At 49.8% G+C, this 23,983-nt stretch overlaps 13 protein-coding genes across 13 annotated transcripts; 7 read left to right on the forward strand and 6 right to left on the reverse strand.

The window, feature by feature from the left end:
• Nucleotides 1-392: 392 nt before the first annotated feature.
• On the reverse strand, nt 393-2,639 carry PFICI_10012 (uncharacterized protein; the record flags this gene model as incomplete). Its single annotated transcript, XM_007838593.1, has 4 exons — nt 393-1,234; nt 1,435-1,671; nt 1,731-2,492; nt 2,540-2,639. 4 exons carry the CDS (start codon nt 2,637-2,639, stop codon nt 393-395), a joined length of 1,941 nt encoding a protein of 646 aa, XP_007836784.1.
• Nucleotides 2,640-3,237: 598 nt separating this feature from the next.
• On the reverse strand, nt 3,238-4,914 carry PFICI_10013 (uncharacterized protein; the record flags this gene model as incomplete). Its single annotated transcript, XM_007838594.1, has 1 exon — nt 3,238-4,914. One exon carries the CDS (start codon nt 4,912-4,914, stop codon nt 3,238-3,240), a length of 1,677 nt encoding a protein of 558 aa, XP_007836785.1.
• Nucleotides 4,915-5,514: 600 nt separating this feature from the next.
• PFICI_10014 (uncharacterized protein) lies at nt 5,515-7,401 on the forward strand (the record flags this gene model as incomplete). Its single annotated transcript, XM_007838595.1, has 1 exon — nt 5,515-7,401. The coding sequence occupies one exon, from the start codon at nt 5,515-5,517 to the stop codon at nt 7,399-7,401; it is 1,887 nt and encodes a 628-aa protein (XP_007836786.1).
• A 482-nt stretch (nt 7,402-7,883) lies between these two features.
• On the forward strand, nt 7,884-8,957 carry PFICI_10015 (uncharacterized protein; the record flags this gene model as incomplete). The annotated part of the gene is made up of 3 exons (XM_007838596.1): nt 7,884-8,009; nt 8,062-8,353; nt 8,410-8,957. 3 exons carry the CDS (start codon nt 7,884-7,886, stop codon nt 8,955-8,957), a joined length of 966 nt encoding a protein of 321 aa, XP_007836787.1.
• Nucleotides 8,958-9,030: 73 nt separating this feature from the next.
• On the reverse strand, nt 9,031-9,930 carry PFICI_10016 (uncharacterized protein; the record flags this gene model as incomplete). The annotated part of the gene is made up of 2 exons (XM_007838597.1): nt 9,031-9,494; nt 9,615-9,930. The coding sequence occupies 2 exons, from the start codon at nt 9,928-9,930 to the stop codon at nt 9,031-9,033; spliced, it is 780 nt and encodes a 259-aa protein (XP_007836788.1).
• Nucleotides 9,931-10,584: 654 nt separating this feature from the next.
• Nucleotides 10,585-11,467, forward strand: PFICI_10017 (uncharacterized protein; the record flags this gene model as incomplete). Its single annotated transcript, XM_007838598.1, has 2 exons — nt 10,585-10,978; nt 11,031-11,467. 2 exons carry the CDS (start codon nt 10,585-10,587, stop codon nt 11,465-11,467), a joined length of 831 nt encoding a protein of 276 aa, XP_007836789.1.
• A 601-nt stretch (nt 11,468-12,068) lies between these two features.
• On the forward strand, nt 12,069-14,060 carry PFICI_10018 (uncharacterized protein; the record flags this gene model as incomplete). The annotated part of the gene is made up of 6 exons (XM_007838599.1): nt 12,069-12,236; nt 12,286-12,700; nt 12,762-12,929; nt 12,983-13,224; nt 13,272-13,358; nt 13,410-14,060. 6 exons carry the CDS (start codon nt 12,069-12,071, stop codon nt 14,058-14,060), a joined length of 1,731 nt encoding a protein of 576 aa, XP_007836790.1.
• Nucleotides 14,061-15,567: 1,507 nt separating this feature from the next.
• PFICI_10019 (uncharacterized protein) lies at nt 15,568-16,697 on the forward strand (the record flags this gene model as incomplete). Its single annotated transcript, XM_007838600.1, has 2 exons — nt 15,568-16,367; nt 16,421-16,697. The coding sequence occupies 2 exons, from the start codon at nt 15,568-15,570 to the stop codon at nt 16,695-16,697; spliced, it is 1,077 nt and encodes a 358-aa protein (XP_007836791.1).
• Nucleotides 16,698-16,822: 125 nt separating this feature from the next.
• On the reverse strand, nt 16,823-17,461 carry PFICI_10020 (uncharacterized protein; the record flags this gene model as incomplete). Its single annotated transcript, XM_007838601.1, has 1 exon — nt 16,823-17,461. One exon carries the CDS (start codon nt 17,459-17,461, stop codon nt 16,823-16,825), a length of 639 nt encoding a protein of 212 aa, XP_007836792.1.
• Nucleotides 17,462-17,518: 57 nt separating this feature from the next.
• On the reverse strand, nt 17,519-18,371 carry PFICI_10021 (uncharacterized protein; the record flags this gene model as incomplete). The annotated part of the gene is made up of 3 exons (XM_007838602.1): nt 17,519-17,997; nt 18,048-18,279; nt 18,357-18,371. The coding sequence occupies 3 exons, from the start codon at nt 18,369-18,371 to the stop codon at nt 17,519-17,521; spliced, it is 726 nt and encodes a 241-aa protein (XP_007836793.1).
• A 1,873-nt stretch (nt 18,372-20,244) lies between these two features.
• PFICI_10022 (uncharacterized protein) lies at nt 20,245-21,057 on the forward strand (the record flags this gene model as incomplete). Its single annotated transcript, XM_007838603.1, has 3 exons — nt 20,245-20,298; nt 20,374-20,531; nt 20,586-21,057. The coding sequence occupies 3 exons, from the start codon at nt 20,245-20,247 to the stop codon at nt 21,055-21,057; spliced, it is 684 nt and encodes a 227-aa protein (XP_007836794.1).
• A 782-nt stretch (nt 21,058-21,839) lies between these two features.
• Nucleotides 21,840-22,271, forward strand: PFICI_10023 (uncharacterized protein; the record flags this gene model as incomplete). The annotated part of the gene is made up of 1 exon (XM_007838604.1): nt 21,840-22,271. One exon carries the CDS (start codon nt 21,840-21,842, stop codon nt 22,269-22,271), a length of 432 nt encoding a protein of 143 aa, XP_007836795.1.
• A 198-nt stretch (nt 22,272-22,469) lies between these two features.
• On the reverse strand, nt 22,470-23,436 carry PFICI_10024 (uncharacterized protein; the record flags this gene model as incomplete). The annotated part of the gene is made up of 3 exons (XM_007838605.1): nt 22,470-22,771; nt 22,828-23,340; nt 23,400-23,436. The coding sequence occupies 3 exons, from the start codon at nt 23,434-23,436 to the stop codon at nt 22,470-22,472; spliced, it is 852 nt and encodes a 283-aa protein (XP_007836796.1).
• Nucleotides 23,437-23,983: the final 547 nt, after the last annotated feature.

Genomic DNA, 23,983 nt, shown 5'->3' on the forward strand with positions numbered 1-23,983 from the left:
ACTCCGAGTTCTTGGAATTTATCCAGATTCTCGCACCATATTGCGTGAAAGCGAATATCTGGCGCAGAGAGGCGTACCAATCTCGCTGACTAGACATTGATGAAATGGTATGGCGAAGCGATGTGGTCCGTAGTATACAAATGTACCTAGGTAGCATCTTATCCCCACCAATCAACAATTGGTGTTGTTGGCCCTTTGATAGGCTGGAGCAACATTTCCTTGCGATAACTTGTGCAGTAATTCGCGACAATCAGTATAAGTTCAAACTCACATGTGTCTTTTTCAAGACGAGAACCATGGCCTATGACGACATGATTTATATGGGAAAGTGATGCATTGCCTGCAATGCTCGTTGTGTAGAGACTTGGAAAATAATGATATTAGGCCACTACCTAGATTCTACCTCTCTGTAGGAACTTGTCTGGTATGTCGACATGTTTGCAGCGTATGTACTCGCACAAATTCTTGCCCAGACTGTCAAAGCTACTCGTCGAGTTGAAGCCCCGGTCCAGGTGATCCTTTAACAAAAAGTGTACTGCGCGAATGTTGGGAAACTCGCATCGGTCAATCTGCTTACCAACGTCATCCTTGCCCAGCAGCTCCCGGAGTTTCGAGGCACTCAGCATTGTCCGGAACCAGTCCCACTCATCGTCGTGGCGGACAAATAGGCCGAGGTTGCAGTTGGAGCTCTTGTCACCAGACCGACCGAGAACGACGTGGCCAAGCGGTGCACGGGTGGTGGGACCAAAGCAGCCGAGATCAGCTGGGTTCGCCGTGTCGTAGCTTGGCTGCTCTCGCTCATACGTCTTGACGTTTGTCGGAGCAGGTATATCAATCACTGTTCCGTTAGGTAGATGGGCCGTCTCGTGAACAAATGTCTGTGGCATCAGGGTGACCCAGTACTCAAAGAAAGGACGGCCGATTGCCGTGCGCATGTCCACTGCCATGGTGCCACCTGGGTAGCTCTGAAGCAGGTTCTCAATGCAGTACCGAGCAAAGGAGCCACGATCGGAGTCAACAAAACTTGAGCCAGAGAGAATATCGGGATCTGCTGTCTGAGCAAAGATGCGACAGTCCACGGTCGCTTCCTCTTGGCTGCTCGGATCTTGTGGGACAGCTCCAGCAAGCATGAACTTGAGGCATGAGAACTTGTTCACTTCGTCGCCCATTCGAGCTTTGGTTTGCCGTTCTATCATGGCAAGCTTTTCGTCAATATCAAGCCCCGTCAAGTAGACTATTAGAGAAGAGTTAGTACTGCGTGCAAGATATTCCCATGTCATACGCCAACAAGGCCATTGTTGAATACGTATAGGATGTAGGGTTCGGCCACTTGCAATGAAATTCTGCCTGCCAGCCACCTTTCGCAGTGAATCCAACTAAAGTTACAGATTAGCCTTCTATGCTTGAAAGATGTCAAATCAGGTGATCACTTACCCTTTGTTGTTGCCGGTGGTGGAAGCCCCTTGACTCCAGACACGTGGACTTGGTTCTTTGCAACTTGCTTCAATACTATGTCCTCGATTGAAGCCGTCACGTCCGAGTTGTAATAGAGCGGACCTTGGATCTCATACAATAGCTGACTCGCAATTGTCGCAATCGTCACCAATCCATCTTTGCCTTTCTCCATTGAAATGACTGCTTCGCCTTTTTCGTCAATCGCAGCGATGGGATCTGTTGCTATGTGAGCACAAATTTTCAAAATAATGCACCAACACCAAGAGGCTACTCACAGCCCATGTCAGTATCATTGACTCCCAAGTCCTTGAAACCCGAGTAGTAGCCGCCAGTGGCATACGTGCTGCACTCGATTATGTGGCCAATCATCAAGGCCCCGGCGAGTTCCTTGAGGTTATCTCTGGTCCAGCCGTGCCACCACATCGCTGCTCCTACAGTCACAGAGGCATCCGCGACGCGACCGCATAGCACAATATCCGCACCACCTTCAAAGCATGCTGCGATGCCGGTGCCTCCCAGGTAGCATTGAGCGCAAATGGGTTCAAATCCCCAGTCTTTGATGGGCTTATTTGCAGGAAGATTCAAAAAGGGCTCTCCTGCAAAGGTTGCATAAATTAGTCTATAGGTCTGTGACATTGCAATTTGGACATACTTGCCTTGACGGTAAAGCTCCAACGCCGCATCTGTTACATCATCACCATCAACCACACCAATCTTGAGATCAACACCGTGCTTTTGGATCAGCTCCTTGACGGCTTCGGCCAAACCGTGAACGTCGCTGGCACCGGCATTCACGGCAACCTTGACACCTTTTTTGGCCAGCCAGGGAATCGCAGGGTCGATTTCTTCGAGAAAGTATGGTTCGTAGCCCTTGGCGACCATGGTCGACCCCGAGCTCATCTTTTGCTTGGCTAGACGGTCGCGCTTGTCGGAGCCTCGCAGCGTCATGTTGCATTCGGACATCCAGTCGCCGGTAATAACGTCAATGTCTTCATTCTTGGCCATGTCATGCATTGCTCGTTTGCGGTCATAGACGCCTGCACACTGTTAATGGTGTTTTCAAAGGCCGAGATGAATGACATACCTCCGGAACATCCAGCAATCCGAACAGGCCGTTTCGGCTGCGTGCCATTGCCATTCCCCGCATTCACCCCATTTGGGGGGTCTTGACTGATTGGTGCCATAATGTCAGATTTACTGATTTCCAGGTCAGTGAAACTAGAATGATTGAGAATAGCACAATTTGCATCGTAACATCTGGGCATACAATACCTTTGGGGGCTTATAATGGACTCACATGGTTACACATGGACGATCCATCCATTGCGGAGTTTGATTTCCTGTCATCCAATATCTGGCCACCCCAATTATCCATTGCACTGGAGGACGCTTTTTTGGTGTTTACCATATACCGGCGCTAATGATTCAGTATTGCCACTGCTACGAGAGCTGCATTTACGGCAGTCTATAGCCCCGCACCTGCGACTGCCAGGCTACTGGTCAGCACTTGCTATAGGTGTAGACCCGCTGTATCACCATGCCTCTTGGAGGAGCTGATTCATCATTATTGGGTTACCGGAATTGGCAGGAAATCTCATGCAATAACTTGTGTTCACGACTCGCGATCGATAACGTAACAATAAATTGACAAGATTTGGTATTGGTCATGCTCGGGTCTGAATACTACTAGGTACCTATCTAAGGGCTGTATACCCCGATGTAAGCTGGTTGGGGATCATAGAGTGTACCAAAATAATGCAGTGACAGCCTATCATCTCAACTCTAGAGCTTAGACCTAATGGGTTTGTCCAACGAACACAACCCGCTCCTCATTTGCACCATCTCCTTTCGCAAGATCTTGCCTGTCGGATTCTTCGGCAGTGCCTTGATCTGCCACACGCCGCCTCTCAATTTCTTGTAGCCACTGACTTGACCATCAACTGCTGTCTGAACCTCGCGAAGCGCTTGCAGTACCTTGACATCTCCATTGAAGCCTTCCTTGAGAATGACCCATGCCGTAGGCAACTCGGTCAGCTGGCTTTCATCCCAGATTGCGCCGACGCCACCCTCCACCACATTTGGATGCGAGTTCAAGTAGCTTTCCAGCTCTGCTGGGGAGACTTGGAAGCCTTTGTACTTGATCAACTCCTTGGTTCGACCCACCACGCTGATTCTGCCGGCGGCGTCAATCGTGCAGACATCACCAGTATTGTACCAGCCCGGCATTGGAAACCCCTTTTCTGTAGCTTCGTCATTGAACGCATACCCTCTCGCGATATTCGGACCACGTAGCCATAGCTCGCCGGGTCCCCCCTCGTGAGTGTCCTCAAAACTGCCTTCCTTCTTGAGACACGCCTCGATATTGGGCAGAAGCCTTCCCACAGCGCCTTCGGGGACATCCTCTCCGAGCTTCTGATAGGCAACGTAGCCGGCAGCCTCTGTCATTCCGTAGACTTGAATGAGACGCCACGGCGCGCGCTGATAGAGCCGCTCCAACAATTCCTTTTTCAGCGGCGCGCCTCCGACATTGATGATCTTTGCGTGGGAAAAGTCGTATCGGGACGTCACGTCCGAATTGGCCAATATGAGGACCACACTGGGGACCCCTTGGAAACTGGTCGCCTGGTTCGATCCTACCAAGGCGGCAAACTGCTCGAGATTGTACGACGGCATGGCGTGATGCAGCATACCGGTCCAGGGACCAAGGAACAGCGGCATGGTGGTCATGGCAATATGGGCCCAGGGCGTAAACGCGACCGTCTTTGCGCCCGGGTGAAATTGCTTGGGATCATGATGGTACAGTTGGTAACAATTGGAAACAAAATTGTAGTGTGTTAGCTCGACTCCCTTGGGCTTGCCGGTCGTACCGGAGCTGAGGTGAATGGAGGCTAGACGCTTAGATGTGTCATTCCAGTGAGGAATTGGAAGAGGCTTGTCCGTCCAAAAGTCATCCGGGACATGTCTCAGTCCGGGTGATTTTTGGACTATCGTCAACAAGTTTGGCTTTGACCAATCGATGCCGGAACCGATGAGTTCTTCCCGACCCACTTCTATCGCCCCTCTGACCACCGACGCGATTTCGCCATAGGCAACGACAAATTCTGGTCGAGAAACGGCCAAGGCATGACCTATTTCTGCAGCTTTGAGTGCATGGTTGACTGGACAGACGACGCCCCCGGTCCATAGAATGGAATGAAATATCTCTAGAAAGTCGACACTATTCGGAAGGATAATGGCCCATCTGGCCTGGTCTGGGGGCTTGAACGCAGCATAAAGGCCACTTGCAATTCTTCCAGCACGAAACCGGAGCTGGCCAATCGTAATGCTTCGGTTGGTGAGATTGTCTTTTGCAATGAGATGAGACTCTGGTAAGCTTTCTGCGTACGCAGAGCTGTGCAGCAGTTCTGTGAGATTCTGATCAAGAGGAATAGAGATTGAGTCAGAGCGATAGATCTTCATTGTTCGTGATGCATTTGCGACTGAGCCAGCTTCTGTCACGATTCTGCACGTTTTGGGAGAGTTGCCCCTAAAGCCTCACTCGGCGAAAACATTGTACCTTGATTGGGCTCTCATTCGACTTTCTCATATTGGATATTATCTTCCTGCTTATCAGTCTGTGAACCCCAATGATAGCCACCCCGTCGCACGCGGCCAGAGATATCCTCATGCTTGGACGCTTGCTGATCGACAGCAATCAGGTGATATAGTACTATTTTCTTGGACGGTCTCTGCATAATCCATGATCCAATGAAAGTGTGTCAGTATCGCTCCAATATCGATCCGGGGTCCCCGCATGTGAATGCGTATTCGCCTATATGCCGCAGTGAATCATTAGTACATTGATCCATGCCAGTGCATCAGTCGCTCAGGAAGCCGGAACCATTTTCCGAGAATACCATGTCGCGGCAGTCGGAAGTACCATTTGGGCACAATAGAGAATCATTCGATACAATTGGTCAGTAACATTGCTCTATACGCCGCAGTGTCAACACCATTCTAAATGAGAAGCCAACACGAATTGAGGTCTATGAACAGGTTCATACTGACCGTGACGACAAGATGAATCCATCTCACCCAACAAAAGAAAAGCAACACTGCCCGATTAGAATTGGCAATGCATCCGGAGCCATTGGCGATGGCATCGATCAAGTATACAAGCTGGCAAAGTCTGGCAAAGTCGATGCAATTACAGCCGACTACCTGGCCGAGTTCAACATTGCATGGAAAGCAATCGAGCTTTCTCAGTATCCTGACCTAGGCTACGAGTCCAACTTCCTCGAGCAGCTGGCATGGGAGAATGGTGATGCTGCTCGCATTGTAGCCGAAAAGCGGATCAAGATTGTCCATGATGGCGGGGCTCTCAATCCAAAGGGCTTGGCCATCAAGGTCGACGAATATTTCAAGAATCTGGGGATACTGGACGTCAAGGTCGCTGCTGTCACTGGTGATGACGTGACAGAGAGGCTTCGAGACAATCAGCTTGGCACTATCAAGCATCTTGATAAAGCTGGAACGCTTCTTGATGCAAGGAAAGAGGACATACTTGCAGCAAATGCATACACTGGTCACTCTGGCATAGTTCGTGCCCTAGAAGAGGGCGCCGATATTGTCATTTGTGGGCGATGCTGCGATGCAAGCCCTGTGACGGGCCTTGCGTCTTGGTGGCATGGCTGGGGCCACACCGAGTACGACAAGCTTGCCAGTAGTCTCATGGCTGGGCACCTCATTGAATGTGGTGCATACGTGACGGGCGGAAATTTCTGCGGTGCTCAGGAAATTGAACAGCTTCATCATGTTGGATACCCAATTGCGGAAATCTCAGAAGACGGAGCTGTCATCATCACCAAACCGCCGAATACGAACGGAGCGGTCACCGTCGACACGTGCAAGGCACAACTACTTTACGAGATACAAGGCCCAATTTATCTAAATCCCGATGTGGTGGCCGACATTGAACAAGCGCACCTTGAACAAGTTGGCAAGGACCGCGTAAGACTGTCTGGCATCAAAGGCTCCGCACCGCCGCCTACGACAAAGCTTGCAGTGTGTCTGTTGGGTGGCTGGCAAGCAGAGATATCAGGCTATTGTGCTGGCCTCGACACAGACTTCAAGTTCAAACTCATAAAAGACCAAGTCCAACGCCAGATCGATCCTGATGATTTTACGACGTTTAGCATAGAAAAGTACGGCGCACCTAGCTCGAATCCATTGTCTCAAGCAGAATCGACAATCCAGATTCGCTTGTTTGCTCAGTCGCCCAAGAAGGAGGCCATGATGCAATTCCGACGAGCCATCTTTTACAATGGCATGCAAGGATACTGCGGACTTCATCTGTCCATGGACTGGCGCACAATGGAGCCCAAGCCATACGTCAAGTATTTTCCTGCCTTGATTCCACAATCAGAGATTCCGCTACAAGTGGAGATGATGGGAACAGAGAAAAGGGCTATTGATGTAGAGGCTCGACAGCGCTTTGACTGTGCCCCTACAGCTCCGACTCAAAGGAATTACGAGGTCAAAAGTCCAATCGATATAAATGCCAGCTGGCCTCAAGCTACACTAAGGCCTCTGGGCGATCTCGTGTTTGCCAGAAGCGGTGATAAGGGAGGAAACGCCAATGTAGGGTTTTGGGTGAGGGATGAGAGGGCCTGGCCCTGGTTGCAATCTTTTCTCAGCAGTGACAGATTGATTGACCTGCTGGGAGACGATTGGAACAACAAATATGACATTGAGCGCTGCGAGTTTCCATTCTTACAAGCCGTTCACTTTGTAGTCAAGGACATATTGCAGGACGGCGTTAGCAGCTCATCGATACTGGACGGCTTTGGCAAGAGTTTCGGGGAATTCCTCAGGGCTCGACACGTTGCTCTCCCAAATGAACTTGTTGAAATGGAGGATGATCTGAGGATACAATCTCGAAAGCACCATTTTGAACCTAGACTATGATGGAAACAAGCAAAATTTTCTTGATATGATTACCAATTCCTGTGCTTGCTGCCTGTCAAAGAAACTATTGCAGTGGCTGAATTGTACAAGTATCCCAGCTTGTATGGTGACTTACGATGAATCGCAATTTAGATAATTAAATCGACTGAGAAAAAAACATGAAATGTTATTTTCTTTACGTCTAGAATGTCTTGTTTGGTCCCAAGGATTCCATCAGTGAGTACTCCTATCGTACGGGGATATTGGGCCGAGGTAGTGCCTGTAGGTGTGGGAAGGTTAGTGGTTCAACCACTAAGACCTCGCCCCAGTCCTTCCTTGCGACACTGTCCACCGACGTATACCACGCTATAAAGTCTCCAGGGACATCATTATAGCACATCTTGTCCTGCTGCCCTCATCAGTGCACACTACAACACGACTTGTTCTGCATTACCAGCTTTCAACATTGCCGCGAAAAAGTCAACTAAAGTCAAGACTCGAGAATGGCTCAAGATCGTCCAGTCAAGAATGCTTCTGGTCGCTACGATAATGTCGACTTTAGCAAAGCCGCCGGTTTCAGATACCCTCCCATCAAATGCAGCTACAACCGCCGCGATGTTTTGTTATTTGTGAGCCAGACCAAAACGCCTGTCATATGGACACCATCTAAACTCTCCACAGGCCAATGCGATTGGAGCGCAAAAAGACGAATTGCATTTTCTCTACGAACTGCATCCCAAGTTTGCTGCATTTCCAACCTTTCCAATCAATCTTGCATTCAAACAGACGGACCAGGATGTATTTGACTTTATTGCTCGGACTGTGAGCGCTGATGTCCCCGGGGTACCACCATTCGATGCGCAGAGGTCCGTCGATGGCGAACGGGGGATCAAGATCTTGCGACCATTACCGGTCAGCTCAGAGGGGCTCGACTTGGAAATTCGTAACCAAGTCGTTGGAGCCTATGACAAAGGTTGGACCTGACACTCATTCTGTTCAGAGCGCATCACTGACATTCAGTACCGACAGGCGGGGCCATGATTTTGGAGACTGAAGGAGAATTAGTTGACGTCAAGACGGGACTCGTCTATGTGAAACTCACATCTACCGCTTTCGGCATTGGCCAAGGAGGATACGGAGGGCCGAGAGGACCGTCAAAGCCAAATGCACAGATCCCGAACCGCTCACCAGACACCATCCACAACTTCAAGACTACACCCGAGACGGCTCTGCTGTACCGATTGTGCGGCGACTATAACCCCATGCATGCAGATGATGAGTTTGGGCAGCGTGCTGGATTCAAGGGCTCGATCTTGCAAGGCTTGGGCACCTGGAATATTGCAGCACATGGTCTCTTGAAGGAGCTGGGTAGCTCGGATCCGACCAGGCTCATGGCATACAGCGCTCGGTTCAAAAGTGTTGTGTATCCTGGTGATGAGTTGGAAACACGAATGTGGGTTGTTGGAACAGACAATGGCTGTGATGATATTCTGTTTGAGACAATCGTCAAAGGCGACGGTAGAGTGGCACTCTCCAACGGACAGGCCAAGCTAAAGCAGAGCGGCAGCAAACTGTAGTGAGATATACTTGGAGAGGAACATTGCAAATAAGTTCATGCTTCTATATCCAGAATACAGATCTATGGGTTGACTATAAATGAGAAGGTCTCCAGACTGGATCCCTCTTTTCGCGATACGCCGCCAGGCCTTCAGTAGCATTGGGACTTTTTAGCATTGCCTCGGCGTATATCTCCTGGCCTCGCATAGTCGCTCGACTGATGCCCGTTTCCCAAGCCTCTCTAGCACCGAGGCGAGATATGATGACACTATCAGGACACAACGCCGCAATCTCGGATGCATAGTCGAGTGTCCGCTCAAGCAGTTTTTCCTGCGGCACAATCTCCTTGACCAGGCCCCATTCCACTGCTTCCTTGACAGTGAGAACCCGCCCAGTAAGACACAAGTCCATGGTTCTGTGGTTTCCGAATAAAACCATGCAGCGAGGTAGTGCTCCTGCAAGTGCCACGACACCACGAAGGACTTCGGGGAGGCGGAATGTCGCATTTGGCGAGGCAAATATGACATCCGAGTTCAACACAATTTCAAAGCCTCCGCCTGTCCAAAGTCAGCCGGTGCACTCGCAAGATTCAAGAGGACTACTACCATGCGCGTGGCCATTGCACGCGATAATGATGGGTTTTTTCCCAGTCCGATTCGCCATTCCGCCAAACCCACCCTGTGGATATTCATGCGCGACAGAGTTGGTGTTTTTGATGTCCAACCGCTGCTTCAGATCCATGCCGGCGCAAAAGGCCTTGTCCCCTGCGCCGGTGAAGACGGCACACCGCAGCTCGGGTTCCGAGTCATACCACCTCCATAGGAAGCTAAGTTCAATAGTCGCCTCTACTGGCAAACAATTTCTAAATTCCGGGCGGTTGATGGTGACGAGAAGGACATGTTTTCGTGGAAACGATACTAGACTGTGTTGCAAGGCAGGATATGGGCTCTGAATCCATTCGGGCACCGGATTCGTTGTTACAGGGCTTGCCATGGTGGAACGGTTGTGGTAAACGACTCCTCGCACTATGATTGATAGATTCTTGGGTATGCAACCATGTCCAACCAGTGGACAAAAGTCTAATAGTTCATACTCGGTCTTGCCTGCTGCTATGCATGGCTGTTTCCCGGCTCCGACGTTCGGTCAACGTTTGCCGTCTTGCAGGTTCGCACATGTAGGACGACGACTGCCTTCACCTCCATGGATAGAGATTGGCTAGATCCTTAGTGTTGCGACCCTGATAGCGCTGAATCATTAGACTGGCCCATGTCTTACTCTAGGTTTGCGGGGTATACATCAATAGACGAGGATTCTGCATAATGGTAAATGATTGCCGAAATTATGGAGCTAGAACTGTACCAGGGGTATGATGAGGGTTGCATATGCGGGCTGAAAATACAATACGCTGCTGCAGGGATGAATCAAGCGACAAAGACTAGATGGTATGTATTGTCGAATGGATGGCAACTGGCAAAGGCTTTAGGTTTTCAGATAGGGCTCTGGTTGGTCACTGTTGTTCACGTAGATATTGTCAAGCTTTGATGACTGTTGCTAGACTCTGCTGAACCAAAGACTGGTGACAATAAAGTGAATACCCAAGAATCGTGCCATCCACAGTATCTAACAGTCTTTGCCGCAATTTTCAGAATGCATCCTACAGAAACACAACCGCCTCCGACACCGACATTCCTCAAGCTTTCATATCCAGCGCCACGAGTCCTTCTGATCCGCATGGATCGCCCTAAGGATCTCAATGCCATGTCAACTACGGCGCAATGGGAAATGGACTCGGTATGGAAATGGCTGGACCTAGAGCCCAAGTTGAGTGTCGCAGTCATTACGGGCACAGGTCGAGCCTTTTCCGCGGGGGCTGATCTCAAGGAGTGGAATAATTCCATGTCAGACGATGCAAATCCCAAGAATCGAATGGGCAATGCGCCCGCATTCAAACCATTGTCACGGCGGTTAGGAAAAAAGCCCGTCATTGCCGCCGTCAATGGGCTGGCTATGGGAGGTGGCTGCGAGTTTATTGTCAACTGTGGTAGGTTTGCTCTCAGCGCAGTCGAATGGGATTAGTTCTAATCGCATGTCAGATCTGGTCGTGGCCGCCGAGGATGCTTATTTTGGGCTTCCCGAAGTGAAACGAGGACTCGCTCCGATAGGCGGTGCTCTGCCGCGTCTGATAAGAACCATTGGCCTGCAGCGGGCGTCGGAGTTCGCGCTGACGGGAAGAAAAGCAAGTGCGCAAGAGTTGTTTGCGTGGGGCTTGGTGAACAAGGTGGTTCCCAAGGAGCAAGTCGTGGATGAGGCCGTCAGGTACGCAAAAGACATTGCCGCAAATAGCCCAGATGCTATCATATGTACGAGAGCTGGGTTGAGGCAGGGCTGGGAGACGGCTTCGGTTGAGAGAGCAGTGGAGATTACACTAGAAAGAGAGTTTGCCGAGCTTCAGAGGGGAGAAAACATCCTCGAAGGATTAAAGGCATTCTCAGAGAAGCGAGAGCCGGCGTGGAAAGGAAGTCGCCTCTAAAATTCTCTATTCGCCTGTATCATCTCGCGAGTTGGCTCGAGCGGATTACGAGTTGTAGAAAGATAAGCATAGGTTTAGACGTGTTCACATAGTATAAAATGTCTAGCGACGCTGTCTTTGAATGTAAAGCATGTTTAGCCTATGGCTTTACGTGTATCATACATGATGCCACAGTCGATAGTATGCAATCAAAAAGGTCTGATAAGAGTAGGGCTATTCAGTGCCTCTAAGAAGCCTTGGTCACACACCAAGCCTCCCCATGCGTATTCGCTTCTTGTTGCCAGCCGGGTCAATTACTAATGATTCAGCATCACCCTTGCACCAGTCCAGAAAGACCTCCCCCTTGACTATTAGATGGGTAGGAATCTTGTTCCGTGTGGCTCAACTTCCCCGCCAGATCTAGTAGATCAGTCAAGTGGGGGTAGCATGCCTGTTTCATTCGTATAGTACGGTCCTCTTCCTGCATCTTGGAAGCTTACGTACATGGTACCCGACAATAAGACGGCAGTTATCCTATGCAAGTTCTCTCCAGAGTCTGAAGATTCGTCTCTCGATCCCAAAAGCACCATATTTTATCCCCAAAACTACCATTATCTTTGAAATGGAATCTAGAAAGGAAGAAGCCAGAGCTGCGCAGACGGAAGAAATCGAAAAGATACAAGAAGGGCACAACAATGAAGACGATGCTTCTTCCATCAGTCCGGAAGCCCTGGGAAATGACTTGCCGAAAGGCTACTTTTACTCGCTACAATTTCTCGGTGCCATGACTGTAAGTGGCGTGAGTGCACATACCGATGGCCATGTCTAAATCTAATTAGGGCTTCTGTCTGTCTGCAATCTCAGCCTACATATTCCTCCTCTTTCCGACAAACATTCTCACGTACATTAATGCAGACATTGGTCCAAGCCCGTACATCTCCTGGGTCAACATTGCAAGAACCCTAGCACTGTCTTTTACTTATACCATTCTTGGACGACTATCAGACTTGTTTGGGCGACGGTGGTTCTTTATTGGCGGCAACATTGTCGCTCTACTCGGCATCATCATCTGCGCTGTAGCCCGGAATGTTAACACGCTGATAATCGGCAGCGCCGTGTATGGTCTGGGTGAGACTGTTCAACTCAGCTTCAATGTTGCGGTTGGCGAGTTGGTCCCAAACAAGTACCGGCCAATGGTTCTGTCATTCATCTTTCTTACCAATGCACCGTTTGCGAGTTTTGGTCCAATCATGGGTAAGAAAAAGCAGCTCTTTCTAATCGATCCGAGCCCAGCAGAGTGCTGATCTGAATACAGCACGAAAGTTTGTCGAGATTCCGTCCCTTGGCTGGCGATGGTGTTACTACATCAACATTATTGCCGTTGGCCTCGCAATCGTGCTTTTATACTTGTTTTATAATCCGCCCACGTTTGAATTATTGCACGAACGCAAGGGTAAGCGGGAGATTCTAAAAAGGCTTGACTGTAAGTGAGGACAGAGTGTCATCAAAGTGATTCGGGATTCTGATGGCGCTTAGACCTTGGAATCTTTTTGTGGACTGCCGGTCTCACCTTGTTCCTAATGGGAGTCTCTCTCGGCGGGAATATCTACCCCTGGGCATCAGCACCCGTCATTTCCACCATCGTTATCGGTATCGTGTTGCTGATTATATTGTTCATCTGGGAGACCGTTGCCAATCTGGAATATCCTGCAATTCCAGTCAAGTTCTTTCGCAATCGTGGCTTCATGAGTTTGGTCTGCTGTGCTACAGTTGGAAGTGTGAGTGTACACCACGATATACTAGAAAGTCTACTAAGACACACCAGATGACCTACTACTCGGCTGTACTGCTATGGCCCCAACAAGTACAGGCCCTCTTTACCAAGGACATAATCGAAGCTGGGTGGCTTTCGGTAGGTATGGCTTGTCTCCTTCTGTCGACATGAGACTGACAGAGGCGACAGTGTACAGTCGGAAGTGCAACCGCCCTGGGTCAGATATGCGCCGGTGCCATTGTCAAATGGGGAGGCAACGTTCGATACTGGATCATATTTTCCACATTTGCCATGGTTGGGTTCGTGGCGGCTCTGGCAGCCGTTACTCCAGACACTAGGAATATGGCCGTCGCTCTAGTCATTCTGGGTCCATTCTTTGTTGGATTCATCGAACTCGCATCTCTGGCTCTCGCTCCTCTCTTCTGCAAGCCTGCAGATATCGGTTTGGCCTCGGGGCTGCTTGCTTCCATCAGGTCTGCCGGGGGCTCGATTGCGGTGGCAGTGTACAGTACGATACTGTCGAATCGTATCAAATCGACCATACCCGAGATTGTAGGCCCAGCTGCAGTGGCAGCAGGTCTTTCAGAAAGTGAGGTAGGCGCACTGGCAACAGCCATCGTTGGCGGTAAGCTGTCGTCATTTTCTGGATTGACATCGTCTGTTAGCGCTGCTGTCAGTGCAACGCTTCCCACGGCATACGCACAGGCATTCAAGACAGTATATTTGGCAAGTTTGGGATTTGGTGGGATTGCAATTGTCGGGTGCCTATTTTCCAAAGACGCACAGAAGCATTTGACGGACAGGGTCGACCGAAGGATGCAGAACGGCGAGGTTGATTAGACTAGGTGCACTCTACCATGTGCTAGACTCCATGACTCTTGGGTTTTTCCGGCATACCGACCTCCATAACAGCAATACCATGCCTCATACAAACACCCCAAGATAGAGACCATGCTAGAATCCGAACCAAAGCCCGTATCTGTGGCCCCATTCGCTATGCGCTGGACGTTTGGCTTAAGTGCTGTACTGCTGGCCGTCTCTCGTTCTGGTACGAGGCAAGGGCGCTGCGATGCTTGGCAAGGACCAAACACGGCAGACTCGGTTGTGGATTCTTCCAGAACTAGAGACTTTGTTAGCAACAGGTTGAGATGGATGCAAAATAAAGAGAAAGAGGAAGATAAGAACGAGAAAGCAAAAACTTCATACCTCATGTCAATGACCCTTGGCTATGACTGGAAATGACGGCCTGACTCTAAGCTGGGGAATACGTCGAGTCTTGTAAACAAGTATGCTCATTGCGAGAATCAAGAGGAGGACAATGACGACATCCATGTCAATGGTAATCAGTGTGTAGGCGCAAGCATCGCGGTTGATCACCTTCCATGCACCTTTGCTTGCCACGTTATTGATGGTGACGATGGAGTAGTGGTCAGCGTCGCACTTGAACATTTTGCCTGTATTTCGCTTAAAGTGTTTTGCTTGTATGTCTTGTCTCTTTCGCTTTGTGATTCCCGTAGTGTTTTGTGGTGGCAGCGGTTTGTTTGCTGAGGCTCTTGCTTGTGGTGTTGTTTGCTGAAATATTTGGGACTTGGAGTTATCCATCAATTGAATAGGTCTTCGTTCCTTCTCCCACTCGTTTCAAACGTGGATTGTTTGTGGAAAGTGCGTCTCGGCCATTTTCAGTCTCAGGTTTTGGTGTCTTCCATAATTAATTTTTGAACGCTCTACAACTCCTCGCAAACCGGAATTGAGTGGCAGGAAGGCCGATTGAAATCCACCTTGATGTATCCCGAGGTCGTGTCATCGTTGAGCTCAATTTCATAATGGCTTCAGTGCTTGTGTTCTTTGATTGACAAGTACTGCCAACTAGAAATCGTACCATGGGCGCTCAAGATACCTCACAGTTTTCCCAAGTACCTCATTTTTAAGAAGGCGTCGTCAATAGGATCGATCTGGATTGTATCCATCGGTAATTTGGTGAATTTCCTGCCCAGATGTATTGTGCAAGTCCTTGAGCAAGTATCGATGACAGGTACATGGGTACTGTCCACTTGGGGAGTGTGCCTCTGCCCCCCCAGCACTATTTGGTTCTAGCTCAGCACCCCGCGGCGCCAAACACTTCAATTTGTAGCGGTCATCCCTCGCAAACTCGAGCAGTGCACCTGCTCTTGGACACTACGAGTGTGATGGAACCTGGCTCAATCAATAATTCATCCTCTTGTTGTTGGTTGGGAAGAATACATTGAAGAGTATCAAGCGCGCTCGCTCGATCTCGACATGCCTCGTGTGCGCCATCAATGCTCAGACATTGGTACTTGAATGGTTATAAGCTTGATACTGTTGCGAAATGTCACAGCCAACAGCCGACCAAGGTGTGCACTTTTCGCTCAGCACAGGCAGGGACCAAGATGTCTCGCAAGCCAATGTTGAATTGCATAGAAAGCGGGCTCGCGACCGAAAGTCGCAGCAGGCGATGCGAGACCGGCAGAGGGGTCTGATCCAGAGCTTGACTGAACGAGTCGACTTCCTCACCCGCACACTAGATGGCACTCTGAAAGATGTCGGCCTGCTCGAGTCAAAAGTCATCACGCTCGAGGCCGAGAATGCGCAGCTTCGTGCTCAGAACGCCGCCTGGCAGCTGGGTCTACTTGGTCGTGCTGAGCCTACAGAAACAGTAGCGCTCAAGTCCCTAGAGCCTTGGACCATACCTCCTCGAAATTCACCGCCGTGTTGTATCGCCGATAACATTGTTCAGAATTTCATTCTATCCAAGCGTGCCGAAATGGCGTCAGTACGACCCAACGAGATACACGGCAGCACAAGACTAAAACCAAACCCCGCTTCTCTCCTCTCCAAGCAGCATGGGACGGTGGATGAAGTGAGCAACGTGGTTGCTGATCTTGTGCGGTCATATCCAGAAATCGAGTCCCTTCCAAAACAAGTTGCTGTATTTTACATCATGGGGCTACTGTCCAAGGTCAGTGCACGCAAATCTGCATCAAGTTCATCTTGCGACTCTAGGTTGACCTATAACAAGTGGCTCATTTATCTCGACAAGGAAAGTTGGGATCTCATGCCCGAGTGGCTACGGCCGACCGAGTGTCAGCTTTCGACGGTTCATGCCGCGTGGGTTGACCGAATTCCATGGTAAGAACAAATCAGTAAAGAAATCTGGCGTGGTGATGAGCTAAGTTGAACAGGCCCAAGGCAAGGAATTATCTAGTACAGCACTCTGACATAACGTTGGATGATTTTGCATCTACATACAGCTCTAGCTTTCAGATCAAGTGGGATTTCGATCCTAGCCATGTGCTCATTACGATCGACTCGAACAAGGATGAGCCAAAGCAAGTGCTTTTCAATCCCGTGTTTGAAAGTGAGATACGCCAACTCAAGAATTGGACCGTCGAGGAGACATTCCGACAGCGTTTTCCCGAAATTGCAACGCTTATTGACAAGGATACAATCTTGGTCTAGACAAATCGTGTAGTTGAACCAAATATGCATTTGTAATCTGTGCCTGGAAAGAAATCAAGTGAATTGACATGAGGAAACCAGGCTATCGTGAGTTGACCCAGTCCATAACTTCACAATTGCTCCTGTCAAGCAGACTTGAAAAGCTTGAAGCCACCAGGAACTCGAGATTGGAAAACACCCTGGGGATCGTACTTCGTCGCAACATTTCGCATGAGCTCAATGTTCTCTGGGCCATATGTAGACAGTGGATCTTGACTGCCGTCTGCGTATGCAAGATATTGCCACTCTATATCGACGCCAATATCGATGCTGTACTGCTTCAGTGCGTCGCGCATCGGAATCAACCTCTTGCGCGCCGCGGCCTCTTGCTCAGCATTCCGAACCATGTGTTGCATTTGGTACAGAATCGCGTCGCCTGCTTCGCGCTCCATGCCAGTGACGTTTCCACCCCTGTTGACAGAGCTCTCAAACAACACTTTGGGCATTGATTGGATGACCACAAAGTTGACAAAGTCTGGGTCCTGGTCCGCCTTCCAACTAGCAATAAAATCGCGTTGCGCTTCTAATGCTTTTTGTAGGAAACGCCCATCATTCTTTACATTCATTGTGAGCCATAACTGTCTGTACTCGGTTGGCTCATCCAGCTCAAACGTCATGTTCAAATGACTGTCAACACGAAGCGTGTTACTGAGCTGGGGAGTGATGGAAAGGAAGCGGTCAAACGCAGGCGCATTGACTTTTCCAGTGGTATCATGGATTGCCATGGAAACGACAATATCTGCACGGGCAGGGTCGTAGAGCCAAAAGGTTATGGCCGAGCCCTAGGGATAGCTGCGTATATTGTCCACCCAGTCAACGTACGCCGCAATATGCTGCTCGGTCGTGGTGAGAGGATAGACCACCTGACCACCCCAGAGATCTCCAATGGGAAACGCTTGAACGTCGAACCGGGTCACGACGCCAAAGTTGCCAGAGCCTCCCTTGAGCGCCTTGTGCAGGTCCGCATTGACCTCCCTGTTGGCGTTGACCACCTGTCCGCTCGCGAGCACGACCTCGAAATTGATGACACTGTCGCAGCCAAGACCAACCATGCTGCTAAAGAAACTGTTGCCACCGCCCAAGAGGAATCCGGCAACGCCAACTTGAGATGCTCGGCCACCTGGAACCGTAACTCCGAATGGCTCCAGAGCTGTATAAACCTCATGCCATCTGCCTCCTGCGCCTATTTTAGCGATTTGACCATCGGCGTCATACTCGGTCTGGTTCATCAGGCCCAGATCAAGTGTCACGCCATCGCTGACTAGGAAAACCAAGTCAGCTCTCGTCTTTGAGGGCCATGGTTTGACTTACTGTTGGATGCCCCAGGGTATGATGCATGACCGCCGCCACGGACTGCCCATTTACATGTTGTCTGTGTCTTCAGGATGGTAATTGCCTGCGCAACCTGCTCAGTGGACCTAGGCTGAACTATGCAAGTTGGATTGATTCGCGCCGAGACTGACCAGTACGACTGGTTTCGAGCCGTATAGGCCGCGGTATTTGGTCGAAGCACTGTCAAACCAGCGGCCTCGAGAATGTCGCACTAACAATATCTGTCAGCGCATCGGACAACGGTATTCACCACAGGTACACACGATCAATCGAAAGGATCATTCCTACAACAGTAGTCGCCATGACGCAACAATGCTTGCAAGATTCAGGTTGGAATGTGATTGAATGAAGAAACGCGAGCAGGAGTCCTAAACACTCTATATAATCGCGGTAAGTTCTTTCAGTACTCGCCGCAAGGTCACCACAGGGACAAGTCGATGGAGTGTCATTGTTGAAAATATTAGCAGAAACGCATCAGCGAGCACAATTGTTATCAAGCTCTTCAATTGTAGCACAGTCCCTCGGTTCGCAAACACTTTCCTCTTCGTTCTGTTTCACTGATGGATTGGGCTCTTTCTAGTCAACCAATCATTCAATTGATACTTTCAAGTGGTGTAGTAGCATGCATCAGGATAGGGGATGCTTCAATACGCGGGGTCGGCTTACTGAGCAAGTATATCGAGGCTGCCGGAATGTGCAATCAACTATCTTTGGGATATCCTTTGGGATATCGTATGGGCAGATCACGGCAGATCACGGACCGGAGATACTTGATCAGGCGAACCACATTCTTTGATGGCCGGGTATCTGCACAGTGCTGAATAATGGGCTTAATCGCTCGTGATATGCGTTACCAGTTTAATTTTTCAACTCCCACCAGAGACGTTGGGCCAACTCCAGTGGTGGTAGGTATATGTAGGCCGCTCTACGCCATGCAGCATGTCGTAAAGTGGCCCGATACATGACTTGATCCTTGGCGTGATCGCCTGTCAGTATAATGGCAAATGGAACCATTTCTACTTGCTGTTCAATGTATGTTTGCTTGCCAAAAAGTCCACTCAGTCTCAGTTTGACAGCATGGGGCGCAGCGAGCCATCAAGGCGACCGTACGACTTGATATCAATGAGGCCCAACCCGATCCCTTTCAAGCATTTTCGTCATGGACAGCACGGCAGCCTGCATGCACTACTTTTTAACATCTGAGGAGTAGAATCTTGGTCCAAACATGGTCATCCGAGCAGGCAATAGAACACAGGTCGTCTGCCCTGGATAACAAAGTCTGCCATTGCCCGAGTTTCAAGAACTTCTGTTGGTGTGGCTGAATTGCACAAACAGCCTTCTCCCAATGATATTGAAAAACTGCATTGTAATGCCAAGAATATCCATGATGCTGTATATTTGCTGCCTGTAATCAAACTGTCAAGGGAAGTGATAATAAGCAAGCAGAATAATCTCTCATTCGTACAATTGTTACCCGTCAACAGTCATGGGTGAGACCAAAAAGCTGATGAATCAAGTCTAAAGAGGGGTACGCCCTGTAGGGACGCCTGGTGGGGTAGCTGCTTGCCCACCGCAGATTAGTGTCTTTCAGGGCCTGTGAGGCTGCGCTAACAAGTGTACTTTAGTGAATCAGGTACCTAATATTATTGTAAATGGCTGGTTTATGGCACATGTCGCTCTGAGCACACCTCAACTCTGCCAAAGAGATTAAATACAAGTGTTTATCATATTAATATGATTCAAGAGACCAAGAATACTACTTTTCAATATCACATTACCAGAAATCTGCTCACACCATGCTCGAGCTACATACCAGGCAGTAACATAAATGACGTTCTGATTACGTGGGGCAACATCCCAGCCCCCAAGTTCGCATTTGCGGGATGCACAAAGCTGCAAGCATCCCGATCTACGCGCCATCAACGCCATCAATCGCAAGCAAGACAGGGCCAGGCAGATCTCGGTGAAAAGCAAAGAGCCGTCTTGTGAAATTTCCTCTCCTCGAAACCGAGCTGAAGTCTTGCAGCGAATAGAGGTTTTTCCGAGGGCTCCTGATTGATTGCAAAGGTTCCGAGGCAGTGTTTCGTTGAGTCATCCGTGTCTACCGAAAAGCCAATCCATATCCGCCGCACACAGAGTTTGGGCTCGCATATTGTTTGCGCCCAACTAATCAGTCATGGACACTCAACGCGATGCCATGGTGACTCGCGGCCTCACCCAGCTGCATACTGTGAGTCCAGTCAATTGCGCCTGGATTGACTGCATCTGTATCTCTCCACGTCACTGACCATTGCCTCAACACCAGGGTCTCGGCATTCTCCTCGGAGCTGGTCGGATATCAACCGCCACCCATGAGCAAATACTTGCCCTCATCAATAACAATGACGACAATCCCAATGCTTCTAACGCTGGTAAAGAGACGCCAATCTCTCTTGTCTCGAATGGCCTGGACAATAGTTTCGAGTATGAGCCGGCATCAACATTCACATTCCATTCAGTTGCTGATTGATTGTCCAGTAACTTGAAGATTACCAATAAGCCTCCCAGAGGACCTAGTGCATCCATCTCGTCGGCTTCACCTCTGTTTCCAAGAGAGAATGCCTGGAGAACCCAACCAAGCCTTACCCCAGCTCCCAAAGAAGTACACCCCGAACCACGACGCTCCAATGTCGTCTGCCCTTGGTTTTGGACGCCTGGCTATACTTGCCGCGAAAAGGAAAAGGGCATGTGTGCTTGGCTACATGAAGACTGTTCCGATGGCGTCAAGGATCCTCTCATCTGTGCCTTTTGGGCTGACGGCGAGCGCTGCACCAAGAGTGCAGAGGATTGTCGCTTTGCCCACTACTGGGCCGCCCATCGAGAAATTGCCCCTCAGCCAGGACCCAAGTACAACCCGAAGTACAAAAAGTCCAAGAAATTTTCGACCTCATCTAACAACGATGCTTTTTCCAAGTACTCGGAAGCTGGTGCCGGAACACTCCTTGACTAATGGAACGATATAACCCCAGGCTTGCGACCGAGTCTCCTAATATTTCTATCAAACTATGGCACGGGCGTTTGACATAATCTATCCCCGTATTATCAAAGTGGAGGGAACCGAGTAAAATGGACGTTATCATTCAAAAGGGCTACCATCTTTGCTCACGTACGGATTTCTACACGGAACGAAAACCACCAAGATCCGTCTTATTAGAGTGCGCAATGGTCAGGGAACCCACTAAATCTATAGCTGCGATTCTGGTACAAGGAATCAATTGCTCTCTGAGCAAAGCCTTAATGGTTTGATTATCAAGCAACGGCACTCAAAGAGTTTAGTAGAAAGAATTTTGGTCCGAATGCTCTCGTGCGAAATGCTTAGGCAATCGCCACACATGCGTCCCATGTAAATTTGATGATTTTATGCCGTACAGGGTAAACAATTGACTTTACTCTTCTATCAATGGCGGATGAATTATTGTCGTAATGAATTATTTGGTTAATTAGGAGTCAGTGCATCGGTCAGGTGTGTACTGAAAGTCGGAGGCAGCGTCGAGATGGAATCAGAATGACTTGGTTGGGTAAGTGCACTTCATATGACAGTGTCCTGAATAGCGAAGCAAAGCATTGGATGCTTGCGCAAACCCGTATCGACAGAGTCATACTGAATGTGCATACTCACAATGACTCTTGACGTATCAATTATTGCATGCATGTGGGCATAATTATAAGAGGTATGAACTCAATCTGGGACTACGGAACACCACCACGACCATATGATGATTTGATTCAAGAATGGCAGAGCCAAGTTCAACTAACAACAAGTCATCAAAGAAGCGATTGGCGTCAGGTAGTGCCGCCAAGTCTGCGCCCACGGATGACGACTGGATTATGATCGTTCAAGATGAGATCCTTCATGACGAACCCGAAAATGCCCCCGCCTATGAGGTGTTGCTCGACACTCTTGTCGACAATGGTTACATTTTGATGGACGAGTATAAGACGGTGAATACTGCAAAGGCCTCCGGAGACGACCTGAGGGAGCAGCCAGTCGTGAATTATATCATGGGCACGATCCAGATTGGGCTTCGGCCCAATGATGCAAAGCAGATTGTCATGGAATCACACTCCCTTATTCTACAGGTATTGGCTGAGAGGTCGGCGAAAGAAAGAGGAAAGAGGTGCGACGGCAAGCTGAAGGAAAGCGACGCATCATCGGTAGATTGAACTCTTCCGTTCATTGCCAAGCAAGACTGTTGTTTGTACATCTCACAGGCGAGGGTGTGATTAGACCATGTTCGAGCTAGAAGATCAAGCTGGTAAAGAGCCTCTGCAAAGACTTGACAAACGTTCGCATGCCGTACTAGATGGTTTCACGTTATTGAATTGCACTTTTAGAGGTCTAATTACCACTTGACTCATGGTCTACTGCCCAAGGATCTTTCCCAGCTCCTCACCACGGCTAGTCGCGGCCTTGACAGCCTTGTCAACAATTTCCTTGAATCCCGAAGCCTCAAAGCTCTCCAGCGCAGCTTGTGTGGTTCCGTTGGGGCTGGTGACGTTCTTGCGCAGCTGGGCCGGGCTGTCTGACGACTCAACCAGCATCTTGCCGGCACCGAAGCAGGTCTGAATGGCCAACCGTGTTGCTTGCTCCTCCGATAGACCCAGGCTCGTGGCGCTGGCAATCAAGTGCTCAACCATGGCAAAGAAGTAGGCGGGTCCAGAGCCTGACAGACAAAATTAGAAAGGCATTCATGATCGAATTGAAATTACATTTACTTACCCGACAGCCCCGTGACAACATCAATGAGCTCCTCCTTGTCGACCCACTCGGTCGCCTTGCTGAAGCTGCTCAAGAGACCAGTGACGAGCGTCTTTTCGTCCTCGGTGACATCGGAGCTGGCAAAGAGGCCCGAGGCTCCCTCACCGTACAGGGCCGGGGTGTTGGGCATGACGCGGACGGCGTGCGGGGTGCGGCCGTCGGCGCCCTTGAACCAGTCGACGAGGCTGACGAGGGTGATGCCGGCGGCAATGGAGACGACGACGGGCAGCGAGCTGCGGCTTGCCCACGAGCCGCCGAGCTCCTGGCACACGCCCTTGGCCACCTGCGGCTTGACGGCCAGAATGACCACGTCGGCGTCCTGGGCCGCCTCGACATTGGATGTCGTGGTGCGCACGCCCAGCGCGGCCATCTTGTCACGGTTCACCTCCCACGGCTCCGACACGCAAATGTTGTCCTTTTTGGTGCCCTTGGCGAGCAGGCCGCCGATAATGGCTGCGGCCATGTTGCCTCCGCCTGCGCGACCGATGGGGTCAGTTGAGATGCTTCATGCACGGGTTCGAGCTTGGACTCACCAATGAAGCTAATCTTGCTTTCTTCCAACTTGACCATTTTGAATGAAGCCTGTGTAATTTTTTGGTTTGCTAGAAAAGGAAACAACGGCAATCTTGTAGATGTTGGCAATTTCTAGTTCACACGAGTCACCTTTTACAAAGCCGCTACGTTATCTGTAGCTGCGATCTCGGGAGCGGTACGTCTTCTCCACACCCCCCTGCCGCTGATATCCGCCCACTAAAAATCAAAAAGTCGGGGCTCCGTTTGTCCCACTTTTTAGTGGCCGTGGTCGAATACTGCCCAAGCCACCATTCAGAATCGTGAGGATAAATGAGTGAGCACGACACGACTCTATTACCGAGATGGCCAGCCCGTCTGATAGGCAATTTACGCTTGGGATGTCGGCCAGTGCACAATTCGGGTTCGTGTCGTAGAACTTTCTATTACACTCCTTCCTGAGCACTTGGTTGGGGAAGTACTTAAGCAATGTTAAAGAAGGTACCTACATACAACATCCATTAACATGGTTTCTTGGCATGATCATGAAAGAGGTCGCCAACGAATATCATGTTTTAGTCTATCGTGAATGAATAATGGTCGGTCA

Source organism: Pestalotiopsis fici, assembly GCF_000516985.1.
Source record: "Pestalotiopsis fici W106-1 unplaced genomic scaffold PFICI_Scf_7, whole genome shotgun sequence".
Classification (NCBI taxonomy): Eukaryota; Fungi; Ascomycota; class Sordariomycetes; order Amphisphaeriales; family Sporocadaceae; genus Pestalotiopsis; species Pestalotiopsis fici.